We start from the raw sequence: 13,988 nt of genomic DNA on the forward strand, positions 1-13,988 counted from the left end.
TTCTTATAATTTGAATCAGATCTAGTCATGTTGAAAGTACAAGGAAACTTTTCTTCTTCATGATTTAAAAATTTTCTTTCATTTAACTTGAAGATTTAGAAGTAAAAATGCCTTTCCCAGCAAAATAAGATGAACTCTTTGGATATTTTTTACATTTTTATCTTTTAGTTAAACTTCACAACAACCGTATCACTATCATTGCTATAATCATTGAATCCAGATGCTCAGATTCGATTGTCAGATTAGCTCTTGCAATGTAAGTAGTTGGCAGCTTTGAGAAGAGTAGCTCTTGTGTCTGTATTCAGTCACTTGTTCCATTGATTGATTATTATATTTTATTTTTATAGAAAGAAAATAGTTTGGACAATGAATATTCTTGGATTAGTAAGAAATATAGTAAATTTGTTAAGATTCTGTCTTTTTCAAATCTGCCCAAATCTCTAGTCTTCCCTTTTATTGAAGATCTTCAAATAGAAGCTGAATAACTTGGTATTTGTTATAATGGCAATTCCTTTTTGGGTATGGCTGGCCTTGATGTCTGCTGAATTCTTTTCAAACTCTAAAATTCTCTGTTTCTATGAGTCATACCTAGTCTTTTAAGCAACCAAATACATGATAATGGAAAGTATTATGAGTTTATAGATACTATATAACTGACTTTCCATTCTATTTCTTGACCTCAAATTAGATAGCTTATTCTTCCTCTTTGGAGAGAAGTATAAAGAACTTTCCCCAATTCTAGCAATATCATTTTTCTTAAAATCTACTTGTTATGTCTTGTGCCTGTTTAGGCAGAGAATATAGGATATAATCCTTAATCATTGACTTTTCAATTGATCTCTTTTTCTCTGAGGGTGTGGAGCTTTTGGAACACGTTTTCTCTTTGAAAGAAATAGGATTTTGGAATTTGTGATTCCTGACTTTTATGTACTTAGGTAGAAAAACCAGTTGCTAAGGAGTCACATCTTCCTACTTACCTCAGCAGATGCCCTTCATGTTCATTTGTTTCTGAATACCATTAAGGAGTGATAACTTTGTCCTCAGTCATGTTAGGTACTTTTTCAGATTTGAAGATCTGCCCCAAGACCTTGGTGAGAGCTCAGGAATCATGGAATAGTTTTCACAATACTTAACTATTATCAAGTCCCTTCATGGAGTCTATAAATCAGATTTGACATTGGAGAATAGGGGTGACCATAGCATAGGGAAATATTAACTAATCTAATTTGTGCTGATAAATTTCACTTACTTATCGATATAACTTGTGTTTGGCTGCATGTATCTGACCCTCTCATTTCGCCTCATATGCTTTCTTTCTTCTTTCTGATTCTCTGCCTCAATCCATACACCCTCCTCACCCACCATCCCTCAGCCATAGCCTCCTTTCTCATCCCCCACCTTTTCATCTCATTCCTTCTCCCTGCTCTATCTTTTCTGCTCATTTTTTTATTATTTTTTTTGCAAAACCCCTCCCACCCCAAACAAACTAGTGGTGGCTCCGCCTGCATGCCGCTCTCTCTTCTTGTGCTGGCATGTGATGGTGGCACTTTTGTGTTCTCTTCCTCTTCCTTTTTACTAACAGACGCAGACCAAACTGGAGCATGCCCGCATTAAGGAGCTTGAACAAAGCCTGCTCTTTGAAAAGACCAAAGCTGACAAACTCCAGAGGGAGTTAGAAGACACTAGGGTAATGGTTTTCACTATTTAATGGAACGAGACCCCATGGTTGAATTGTGGACATTTTAGGGGCCGGCCTCGTGCTTTGTCTCGTATGACTCATGTCCCAGTGGTTTAACTTGAGCTTGGTCCTGGTATTGTTCAGATGCTCATAGTTTAGAATTGCCCATAGTTCCATAGGTTTTCACATTAGTCTTTACAATTTTAAACTGCTCTTTTTCACTCAAATTGAGTTAACCAATAACATAGCCTCGATATGCATCAAAAAGAATATCACTATTGGTTGTGCTCCAAAATATAGGTCTGTGATGTGACCCAACCAATCAATTATCCTCTCACTCTCATTTTTGGAGATTGGACTCTCATGGTCCCTTTTTATTTTGCTGTTTTAGGCTTTGGCTTTTTCCCTGCCTTCTTCCCTGTTTTTTGATGGGAAGGGGGTAGAGCATTGGCTGAGTCTTGGCTTCCCTGTCCCCTGCCCTACCCCTACCCTTCCTTCTTCCTTGTTTTCTGGTTACCTGATCTGTCTTTGCATCCTAGTCTCTCCTTTCTTATCCTCCATTAGGTTTAATCTCCCTGGTTAGGAGGTTGAATAAGTAGGCAGTACCATGTGCTGGGACCACATCAGTTTTTTTTCGAGGTTTTTCGAGGCCATCTGTTCATGGTTCTATTTGGACCTTGGAAACTACTAGGAGTTTCAAAGCGAATCTTTTGGCTTCATTAGAGCATCTTTGTGCTTAAAACAAATGTCCTAATTACATATTTTAGTCAAGTGTCTGATTTCCAGATGGCTGAATGGCCAAGTATCCTGAAGCTTGAAATTTCAAATAATTTTGCAAATTAAACTTTATATTATAATTTTTCCTTTTTAATCCTTAGTATTTTTTAGAAATTTTTCTTGATGAGAAATCGTTGATTTTTATAATCTATTTAAAATTGATCCAGTCCCTTTTATTTCTTCATAAAAGGTTTTGTTCTGTGTGTGTGTTTTTTTTTTTTTTTTAAACTTTCTTACCCAGTCCCAGATTGGAAAATTTCCTGTGTATTTGATTTAAGAGGGAAAATAAAGAGGGTTCACTGAAACACAAAGCATGCAGTTAAAAACTGGTTCTTAGTTACTTGTTAGTTAAAGAATTAACCTGGGAATTGGGAGAGGCAAATGGAATTGAGTTGCCATAAAAGTAAATGGCTATCAGGTGAGTATATTCTCATTTCTGTGTGACTCCCCAAGAAGTTTGCTTTGCTAGCAATTTTTGTCACTGTCCTTGGTGAACACTATTTATAGCATGATATATTTATTCCTCTAATAAATGTCTTCTCTTAATCCCCACTCTGAATTTGTAAAAACTTTCCTCATAGTATAAAAACCATCCTATTAGCTTAGTATCACATAGGATTAAATGAATGCTTTTGTGTGATAATATAGAATATAGGGGAAATTTTTTTAAGACTTTAAATTTCCATTAAAGATACACCAAAAAAAATGTTTCCCCCTCCCCCATACCTACTTGGAGTATTATATCCATTTTAATAGTTTCATTGTGGCTGATTTAAATTAATCTCCCCATTAAGTATATATTTTTCAAAATACTGTAGACATTGCTCTGTTGATCTCATTAATATTTTGTTCCTGATTTTGTGTTGCATGTCTCTTAGTTTTATTTATGAAAATTCTTTGGTTCAAATTTTATTCCTTAAATTCTCTAATGTATCAGTGACAGTATGACTCTGAAATTATTTATAAGCTTATCCTTTCTATAGAATATTTCAGATTCATTTTTTCCTTTTCTTCTTGCTGTGTACTTTGTGGTTATTTTAAACTCTACCAGAAAGAGAGGAGGCAGCCAAATCCACATAAATTTTACTGTTTGTTGGCTGTTCTAGTAAAGAACATTAGGAAGAAAAAGAGAGAGTTATGTCAGGGAATATTTGGAGATTGTTGGTACATTTTTATTATCTTCTATTGCCCTGACAATAGTCAAAATTTCCAATTAGTCAATACCTACCATGGTGCCTGGCAGGAGGAGTAGACAAGAGATACATAAATACATATATACAGCATTAATATAAAGTGAATCAAGATGAATATATACAAAGTTTTCAGTTGAGATAGTTTTGGAGGAAAGTCATTAGCAATTGGAAGATCAAGAAAGCATTCCTGTAGAAGATGTAGATGTAGAAGAGGAAGTGTAGAATCTAGGCGGTAGTGCAGAATCCTGGGGAAAGAACTTTATGTGTGAAGAAGAGAGAAAGCCAGTTTGGCTAGATTGCCTCATGTCACTATATTTTTTATTCTGATTAATAAGTAATTGAAAGTAGCTTTTTAAAGATGCTAGGAAACAAAATAAAATTTCATAAAATTAATTGGTCAAGTCAGTAATGAACTTAAAAAATCTAAAAGAGAGACCTCTTTTCTCATTAGAAGACATTTAATTAGAACGATAGGTAAGTAATGATTCTTATCTTAACCAAAAAACTGTTGGGAATATTAACTGCCTAACTACAAAAATAGGAAATTAATAAGTAATTTAGACTCTCTGTCTTACTATCTCCTTTCACTTAGATCAGATACTATCACTCTTTTTTGAATAAAGTATAGCAAGCTTTACTCACAAAAGACAATTCTTCTTTTTAACCTGCAGATCTAATCCCCTTTATTTTTGGTAGAAATTGAGGGATTAGTTAATTAATGTATGTGAATTTAGGAAAGGTAAATTGAGACTCCTTTAGTATCTCAAAATAGAAGTGGTAATTTTTAGTGGATTTTCTTTATAAAGTTGTTCTTGAGAAACCAAGAAAAAAGGAGCTGGATATATATATATATCAAATTTTATATATATTTTTACTACTTCAGTAGATTACTGGGAGAGTTCTTGATAGCTTGTTTTTTATATAACTTCAGGATTAAACAAAACCCTTGTTTTTTATTATTTAAATAATGTGTTTTTCTTTGAACTACTGTTATTAATAGGTGGCTACAGTTTCAGAAAAGTCTCGTATTATGGAACTAGAAAGAGACTTAACATTACGAATACAGGAAGTAGCTGAGCTTCGAAGAAGTTTGGAGTCCAATAAACCAGCTGGTGATGTGGATACTTCACTCTCCCTTTTGCAAGAGATTAGCACTTTGCAGGAAAAATTAGAAGCCATGCATATTGATCACCAGCATGAAATAATTTCTCTAAAGGAACATTTTGGAGCAACAGAAGAGTGTCATCAAAAGGAGGTAAAGGCACTTCATGCAGCATCTGAAAAACTCTCAAAGGAGAATGAGTCTTTGAAAAGCAAGCTTGATCATGCTAACAAGGAGAATTCTGAAGTGATAGCTCTATGGAAGTCAAAACTGGAATCTGCCATTGCTTCCCATCAACAGGCAATGGAAGAGCTCAAAGTTTCATTTAGCAAGAGTGTTGGGACTGAGACAGCAGAATTTGCTGAACTAAAGACACAGATTGAAAAATTGAAACTAGACTATCAGGATGAAATAGAGAATTTGAAATGCAAACAAGATTCTGAACGGTCTGCTCATGCTAAAGAAATGGAAATCCTAAAGAACAAACTGATGAAAATCATTAAAGAAAAGGAGCAAGGTTTAGAAGGCCTCAAACTCCAAATGGAAAAAGCGGAAGACCAACATCTCGTAGAGATGGAAGACGCCTTAAACAAATTGCAGGAAGCGGAGATAAAGGTAAAAGAGCTAAAGGTACTGCAAGCCAAATACAATGAGCAAACCGATGTTATTGATAATATTACATCACAGCTCAAGGCCACCGAAGAAAAACTCTTGGACCTTGATGCACTTTGGAAAGCCAATTCCGAAGGTAAATTGGAAGTACAAAAACTTAGCCAGAAGCTTGAGGCAGCTGAGAAACAAATTAAAAATTTAGAGATGGAAAAAATTGCCACAAGTGGCAAGGTTTGTATCAACATCCTTCCGATTTTTCTTTTCTGTTTGTTCTCATTTTGCATTGTTTATTACTTTTGAATCCAAGACATTCATATCCATTCCCTAAGTAACTCATTTGTTGCTTAAAGCTTTCCCACTGGAATGAAATATCTTTGTTTCATATGAAGAGATCTGAGAAAATTCTCTAAAGAATATGGAAGCTTATCTTTAACTTTAGGTGTTGTGATTTGGGGTCCTCTGTCCTTTTTGCTGACAGGGCTTGTTGAAACAAAATTATTGAGCTCTTGTTTCAGTTTAATCTATGTCTTCTAACTTGTATGATGATGCTGTCATCAGTTATTAAAGCAACAAAACTTCCTGAGATGTAATAAGTAAACAATGTTGAATCAGATTGAATGTTGATCAAATTCAGTAATTATTTAAAAGTGTTCCATTGGGTTCATAATTTTTCTTTCTGACATAAAAATATATTGCTAGAAGTCAGGCTTTTCCATTGTTGCTAATTAGATGGTTCTCTTGGAATTGCCGAGAGGTATGGTTCTCTTGCAAGTCCAGAATGGACTTTTAAAAATTTAATTTAGTTTAATTTTTTAAAATCAGAAACAGAGCCAGATTTTTAAGTTATACTTAGCTTCTGGGAAATGGTACACATAAATTGTGAGTTGTTCTAACCCTCATATTTACAAAACATTTTTCCTTTTCTTTCCTTTTCTTATAAAATAGGAATGCAATTAATATTAGGCTCAATTTAGATGTATCGAAAAGGCTCAGAAAAATTGAGATTTGACTTTGATTTTAAACTTTTGAAAATGTCAAAACTGAGATGTAAAGCCAAATTTCTGATTCAAAGTCTAGTACTGATTCCATACATTCTACTGTGCTTTAATCACTCTGAGAAAAATTAAAGGCTATTGAGATTGACTTTTGAGCCCTTTCTGTTTGCTGTAAAATTAATAATAAAACATAAATAATACATGCAGCTTAAATACAGAGGAACTGTAATTTCATATGATGGAATATACATTTGCAGGTAGAAAATTTTTTGTGATATATTCTAGGGAGTTATAGTAGGCACACATGGGTTAAATGATTTGTCTAAGCCCACAATAAACTGTACTAAGTTTTATGGTTTAGTAACCATCAAGCAGAAGAAACCCCATACTCATCACTCAGTCCACTGTGCCATGTTGCCTCATTCAGCTCAAAAAACCTTGATCTTTGAGTGATAATTATGTGAATTTTCTACCATTATTCATTTAATTCTACATTTTTGATTATAATAGGCTTGAGTTCAGTAACTATGGGTTATTTCTGCCAAAACTTTTCTCTTCCTTTCTCCCTCCCTCCCTCCCTCCTTTCCTTCCTTCCTTCAATCCCATCCCATAGATCCACATCCCATAGATATACCAAATGGCAGAATTTGGACAAGAGCCTGATAGTTAATAAGGTTTTTTCACAGGTTGCTTTAGTCAACAATAACTAGAAGTTAGGTGAGAATATTTTTTTAAATCTCCTCTTATGATACAAAGATACTCAATCAAAACAAAATGAAAATATGGGAATTACATACAATTCATGGCTCATTTCAAAGTTTAGATTTTTAAATAGAAATTTCTGGTTCTGGCCTAATGGCCTTTTAACATTAGAAAACTAAAAACTATGAATAGATATTGCTTCAAGATAGAAAATGCTGTTGTCAAAATTATCATAACCTCTGACATGCATACATTCAAAAGTTAAAAGCAAAAACTATAACACTCTTAAGTATCTGATGATACTTAATTAAGCAATAATTATTAGAAAATTTTAACCATTGTGTAGAATTACAATTTTGTTATTGGCTTATCACTAAAAGTATTTTAACACATGCCTTTATTTTCTTCAGTTTTGTTCTATCTACCATGTTTACTTTCTCATAATTTTTTTTAGTTTTTAATTCCCCCCCTTCATTTTTATTTCCTTTTTTTGTTGTTTGTTTGCTTTTATTCCATGTAACGATCCATGTTAGGCTAGTCACATAACAAAAGAACTACAGGGGAAAGAGTTAAAGCTCATTAATCTTCAGAAAAATTTGAGTGAAGTGAGTCAAGTGAAAGATGATTTGGAAAAAGAACTTCAGATTTTGGTAAGTATATTATTGGATGAGTCTTTTTCAGGACTTGCTCTGTTGACTTTTACTCAAAATTAGTTATAAATGATTTGTTTTTGATTGCTTATCCCTGTCAAGCCCTGATGTTAGATGAGTGTATGAAGATTAGTTGAAATAGGTTAAATATAAACCAGCCTCCAAAAGGTAGGTATCATGCCTTTCTTTGTCTATTCTTCTTTCTTTTATTAAAAAAAAAAAATCATTTTCTTCTTATTTCACAAAAAGATTTAGTTTCCATTAAAGGCACTCCTTTAGAAACCCTCAATGTAGGAATGTCCCTTTTATGTAAATGACCCATTGCTTATCCCCTGCCCTCATGGTCAAAGAGGCTGCTCTGGTAAGCTGCCAAGATTTCCTGGTCATGGGGCATTTCGTAGAAGATCCAGAGAGTGAGTTCTCTCATCCCAGAAGTTCTGCCCTTGTATGTTCGTAGTATGTTGAAGAGGAAGGACTTGAATTTAGATCTTTCATTCTCCAAGGCTGGCCAAATGTTATTTGATATGCGGTATCTTAAAAGTTTGTTAAAAGGGCCAAATACTGTGTGATTGCCAAATCTGATGGTTTTGTCTCAGTCCTTCATCTTATTGAATTCTCTGCTATATTTAGTGCAATGTTGAATGCCCTCTTCTAGACACTCTTCTGTTTTGTTTTTTCACCAGACTATTTACCCTTTGTGTTTCTCCTGTCTGTCTGATTACTTTGCTTAGTCATCAGATCCCCTCATTATGGGTGTTCTTCAAGGCTCTGTTCTAGACTCTCTTCTCTTTTGTACTTTCATTAGCTTTGTTCTGCTCATTAGCTTCTTATAAATTCATTATCTCTCTACAGTGATTCCCTGATGTACATATCAAGTCCCTGTCTCTTCCCAAGTTCCAATTTTACAGCATCTCCTATTGGACTGTTTACACTGTATGTACCATTTCCAACTCAGGGTGTCTAAAACATCACTCACTCCATCCTTCTTCCAGACTTTCCCATTCCATTTGGAAGCAACATCATTTCCCCCAGGTTTTGCAACCTTGATTCATCATTTTTCCTCACCCACAGAGATTCCTTGTTTCTATTTTTATTTTATTTTATCTAGTCAGTTTACCAAATCTTGCTGTTTGTATTTCTCTCTGTTCATGTAACTACCACATTAGTCTTCATCATCTTTCCTAACTGTTGTATACCTTTTATTTCTTCTTTGTGCCTGTTATCTTCCTACTCCAGTCATTGTTCAAATCGTTATTGGGGGCGGGGGGGAGGTTTCTTTAGCTGTGAATATTAACTGTGTTATTATCCTAAAATCTGTTCCATATTGTTCTTTAAGTCAAGTGAAAAATTTCTCTATTTGATTTTAAAAGCTTCTTATACTCAGGCCCCAACTTGTCTTTTTAGAATCATTGGTCATTTCTTCCATTCCCTCATTCTACAGTAGAGCTGAACTCAACATTTTTTCAGGAAACAGAAAAATTCCAAACCACCAAGGGAACTTGGGCAGTGTTTCCCCTCTTTGGCAGCTATTCTTATATATACACACATCTTATTTAATTGCCTTTCTCCTTTGTTAGTTATCTTAGGAAATTTATTTCCCTCTTTCTTACTTTCTCTATTCCACTTGTGAGGCAAAAACTGATCCTGATCAAGAGTGATAATAAAAAAAATACGCACTTGCATTGAGGAAAACTGCAAGTTTTGAAGTAATGCTAGCCGTAATGAAGCACCACTGTCCATAGTAAGTCTCTAAAGCCTTTGGAGAATTGCCCAGTGGTCCCTGTTAGAATCCCCACAGATCCTTTTGTCATCTTATCATCTTCCAACTTAGAATTTAAAGATATCTTAAATATGTATGAGTATAATGTATATGTGCTTGTACTGGTTTTTAAAATTTAATTATCGATATTATAATAGTGTTATTTTCTATCTTTCATTAGGTCTGTCTAGTTAAATTTGGGGGTGAGGAGAATTAGTCTAAGAGCTATTATTTATGACATTGTTGAAGGAATGTTTAGAATAATGGACTTAAGAAACAAATTTTTGAAATACACTGTTTGGAACTTCCTATATAAATGTACTGAAGATAAAATGTACTGTTCTATATATTGAGTAAAGATCCCTAGAACTAGGTCAAACAATTAATTCATTGTTTTTTTATTAGCTTTTTATTGACAAAACATGCATGGGCAATTTTTCAACATTGACCTTTGCAAAAACTTCCAACTTTTCCTTCCCTCCCTCTACCTCCTCCCCTAGATGGCAGGTAGTCCCATACATGTCAAATATGTTAAAGTATATGTTAAATACAATATATCTATACATATTTATACAGTTGTCTTGCTACACAAGAAAAATAGGATTTAGAAAGAAGGTAAAAATAACCTGGGAAGAAAAACAAAAATGCTAGCATACAATAACAGAGTTCTTTCTCTGGGTATAGTTGGTTCTGTTCATTACTTTAAATCATTGGCTTTAATGGACTTTTTATTTGCATCATCTTCTTTTTATTACCCCGACTGATGGGATCTACAAACAGATTTCAGTAAAACATCAGATTGGGTTGACTGTTGGTCATTCCTTTCATTCAGACCTTGAGATTAATTATAAGACTAATAAAAATCTTTATCTTAGAATGATGGCTGCCAATGATAGCATGACTTCAGGAAATACCATATCTAAAAATCACAAAGCATTAGCTTTAACACAGGTTCTTAGTCCACAGGATTTATCTGATTTGATAAGACCTCCTATATAAGAAGGATTATAAGACCATAGCCAGAAAAAAAAAAATCATACCCAGTTAATCTTTTTTATAATACTTTTATATGTATTAGGACATTTACTTTTATTTGTTTATACATGAGCTGAAAAAGTGGGCTGATCATACATTTGGGAAAAAAAAAACTGGGGTAGCTAAGTGGTGCAGTGGATAGGGTACCAGCCCTGAAGTCAGGAGGACCTGAGTTCAAATCTGGCCTCAAACTTCCTAGCAGTGTGACCTTGGGCAAGTCATGCCTCAGCCAAAAAAAAAAAGAAGAAGAAGAAGAAAAGAAAAGCCCAATTCAGCAGACATTAAATAGCTACCTTTGTGCTAGGTACTGTGCTAAGTGCTGTGTTGCCAATAGTCTTTAAAAGGCTAGTCATTCTTAATGGTAGTAATAATGTCTTCATATTTTCAGGAAATTAATATTGCAAAATTCTTAATTAAAATATAGCTTTAATTAGATTATATTGAAGGGAACAAATCAAGTTTGCTTACATTAATTCTATTTTCTAAAAAATAAACTTTTTCTTTTTCTCTTTTTTTTGTTAAGAAAAAAAAGTTTGCAGATGCTTCAGAGGAATCAGTGGCTATTCAACAAAAAATGCAAGGTATGTTTTCCTAGTAGATGAGCAAAATAATCTCAAAGTAAATATAAATATTACAAACTAAAACTGATGTTTAAGTCTTATTGAAACCAGGAAGTGGGAAGACCTAAATATATAATCATAAACATCCATCCCACAAAAACATATCTACTCTGTTTTACTGTTTCCTGAAGTATGGAAAGCATTTATTCCTTTGCTGTCAGGTAGCATATTTTAAAGTACAGAGTTCTGATTTAATTATTTAACTAGCAATAAGATCTTTCTCTTTTTGTGCTTCATTTGCCATATCCTTAAGATTAGAGTTTCTAATTAAATGATCTTTAAGATCTCTTCCAGTATAATATTATATAATCTTTTATTGAAATGCAGATAACGTAGAGGTGGGAAATCAGATCTTAATTAAGCATTACCAGAGATTTTTTAGCTTAAAGAAGTTCCAGGTCATTTTCTAAGAAAAAAAATTTTGATAGAGAGAAAGGAACTTTTGCCTTATGACAGGGAGGAGGGATTGGAAAGCATGGTAGAGTGGGCTTTGCATTTCATATTTCATCAGTCAGCTAGTGTTTATTTAAATACCTGCTGTGTGCCAGATTATGCTAAGCACTGGGGCTACAACAAAAAGTAAAAAAGAAACGGTTCTGCCGTCGAGAATTTTACAGTCTAACTGGGGAGATGACTTGTAAACAACTATGTACAAATAAGTCATCGCCAGAAGGAAAGGGGAATAATCTCAGAGGTAAAGTACTAAGATTATGGAGGACCAGGAAAGGCTTCTTGCAGTGGGATGAAGGAAGCCAAGGAAGATTGGAGCTGGGAGTGAGGAAGAAGAGTATTCCAATTTATGCCTCTGACTCGAGGCAGCTGGTGAAAATATATGGAGTTTGGAATTTGTTGGCAAAGATGCTGGATGCCTGTATACAGTGTGGGGAGTAAAGGCCAGACAGAACGCCTTATATTTGATGCTGGATGCTGACGTGGTGTTTACAGCTGGTGTGCTGATTAAGTCTGTTTCTGCATCTGTTCGTGCGTGGTTTCTTTTTGAGGATTCCCTGTCATTTTAAGGATCATAAGCATTTATAAGACAGGTGAGCCATAAATCTGAAGTGAATATCTTTCCCAAATAGAAACGCTAAATAAACTACACCAAAAAGAAGAACAGTTTAGTGCTCTGTCTTCTGATCTGAAGAAATTGAAATATAATATGTCAGGTAAGAAAACATTATTTACTGTTCTAGACTAAACAGAATAGAGCATTGAACACTGGATTTCGTTGCAGTGAAGATTTTAAACTTAACTTGCTACTTAATCTTTCCCATGGCAGCTAATGATGCCACAGTACACAGAGCACTGGGCCTTGAGTTAGGAAGACCAAAATTATATTCTGTCTTGGACAATTTTGAATCTGGGCAAGCCATGTAACCTTTGTTTGTCTAAGTTTCTCCAACTCTAAAATGGTTATCAGAGTAGGACTTTATCTTTTCAAATTCTTGAAGGATCAAATGAGATATTTGTAAAAGTGCTTAGCACAGTGCCTGGCACACAGTAAGTGCTTAATAAATGCTTGTTTCCTTCCTTCCTTTTAACTCCTAGCTACATGGAAGTAGAGATTTTTTAATGATCTGGAGGAATTCTCTCTCTGGTTAGATATTTTTATAGTCTCTTGGCTCATTGTGTCATGTAGTTGACATTAGCTATCAAAGGAGTGCAGACACTGTCAGATTTCTTGTCATGTTCTAGTGATAGCCTAGATTATCATCTGAGCACTTATCCTGCAAAGTTCAGAGAAATATGAACACATTGGTTCCATTCTTGCCTGGAGTTTCTCAAAATAATCTACCAAGTTATAAGTCAGATAGAAAACATTCTTAAATACCTTACATTCTGTTGGTATAGATTATGCACACAGACATACAAATTGAAAGTAATTTTAAGAGAGAGAGTGCTGACAGTTGGATAAGGGAGTGGGGATGGACCTCAGCAAATGGCTTAGGTGGGAGATGTGTTGGAGTTGTGCTTTGAAGGAAGCCATGGATGCCAGGAGACAAGCGTTCCAGTGCAAAGGCACTGAGGTAGGGGACACAGTGTCACATGAGGGAATGCCTGGAATCTGGAAATGGAGGTACAGGAAGGAGACCACTGTTACTGGATCTCAGCGTGTGTGGAAGAATAAGATTGGAGGGGCCAGATTTTGAAGGACAATTTAGGAACCTAAGTTCCTAACAGCCGAGTAGAAGATGAACTGAAGTTGGGAAGATGTGAAGAGTACTTAAAGTGTGAGGTGATGGGGGCCTCCACTAGAGCAGCAGGCAATGTAAGGGAGGGAAGGGGCATTTTTGAGAGACATTGCAAAGGTAAAATTGTTTGGACTTGGCAATGAGTGGGGAGGGAAGAGAGAAGAAGCATGACATCTAGGTTGTGAGCTTGGATAATTTGAACAATGGTACTGTCTTGACAGTAACAGGGAAGTTACAAAGTGAATTAATAAGATGGGAAAGTTAATGAGTTCAATTTTGCACATGTGAAATATGTCTACTGGACATCCAGTTTGAGATTTCTGATAGTCCCTTGAAGATGCAAATCTGGAGGATAGAGAGAAGTTAGAGATGGATACATAGGTCTGAGAATCTTCTGAATAGAGATGATCTTTGAATCATTGAAATGATGGGGCTTATGAGATCACTAAAGGAAATAGTATAGAAGAGGTGAGGAGAGGCCATTGGATACCCATGATTAATACATGTGATTTGGATCAAGATCTAGCAAAGGAGACCAAAATATAGAGCCAAAGAGATGTGGCAAGGAATTAGAAGAGTCAAAGGTGATGCAGAGGTTATGGACCTGGATAATACCCTCCATAGAAAGGGGAAAATTTGGAGAAGAGCCAGCTTTGTGAGGAAACATAAAACC

General features: G+C 34.9%; 1 protein-coding gene across 27 annotated transcripts in view; it reads left to right on the forward strand.

The window, feature by feature from the left end:
* The window catches only part of CLIP1 (CAP-Gly domain containing linker protein 1), a 138,933-nt gene that overhangs the window by 58,301 nt on the left and 66,644 nt on the right, over nucleotides 1-13,988 (forward strand). For 13 of the 27 annotated variants that reach the window (XM_031948495.1, XM_031948498.1, XM_031948499.1 and 10 more), the window contains 5 exons: nucleotides 1,583-1,687; nucleotides 4,649-5,593; nucleotides 7,593-7,709; nucleotides 11,027-11,084; nucleotides 12,206-12,289. In XM_031948495.1, the coding sequence (XP_031804355.1) occupies nucleotides 1,583-1,687; nucleotides 4,649-5,593; nucleotides 7,593-7,709; nucleotides 11,027-11,084; nucleotides 12,206-12,289 (1,309 nt within the window). The remainder of the gene's footprint in view (nucleotides 1-1,582; nucleotides 1,688-4,648; nucleotides 5,594-7,592; nucleotides 7,710-11,026; nucleotides 11,085-12,205; nucleotides 12,290-13,988) is intronic. The other 14 variants (XM_031948507.1, XM_031948509.1, XM_031948515.1 and 11 more) reach the window with 7 other exon arrangements.

The sequence above is a fragment of the Sarcophilus harrisii genome, chromosome 1 (genome assembly GCF_902635505.1).
Source record: "Sarcophilus harrisii chromosome 1, mSarHar1.11, whole genome shotgun sequence".
NCBI lineage: Eukaryota > Metazoa > Chordata > Mammalia > Dasyuromorphia > Dasyuridae > Sarcophilus > Sarcophilus harrisii.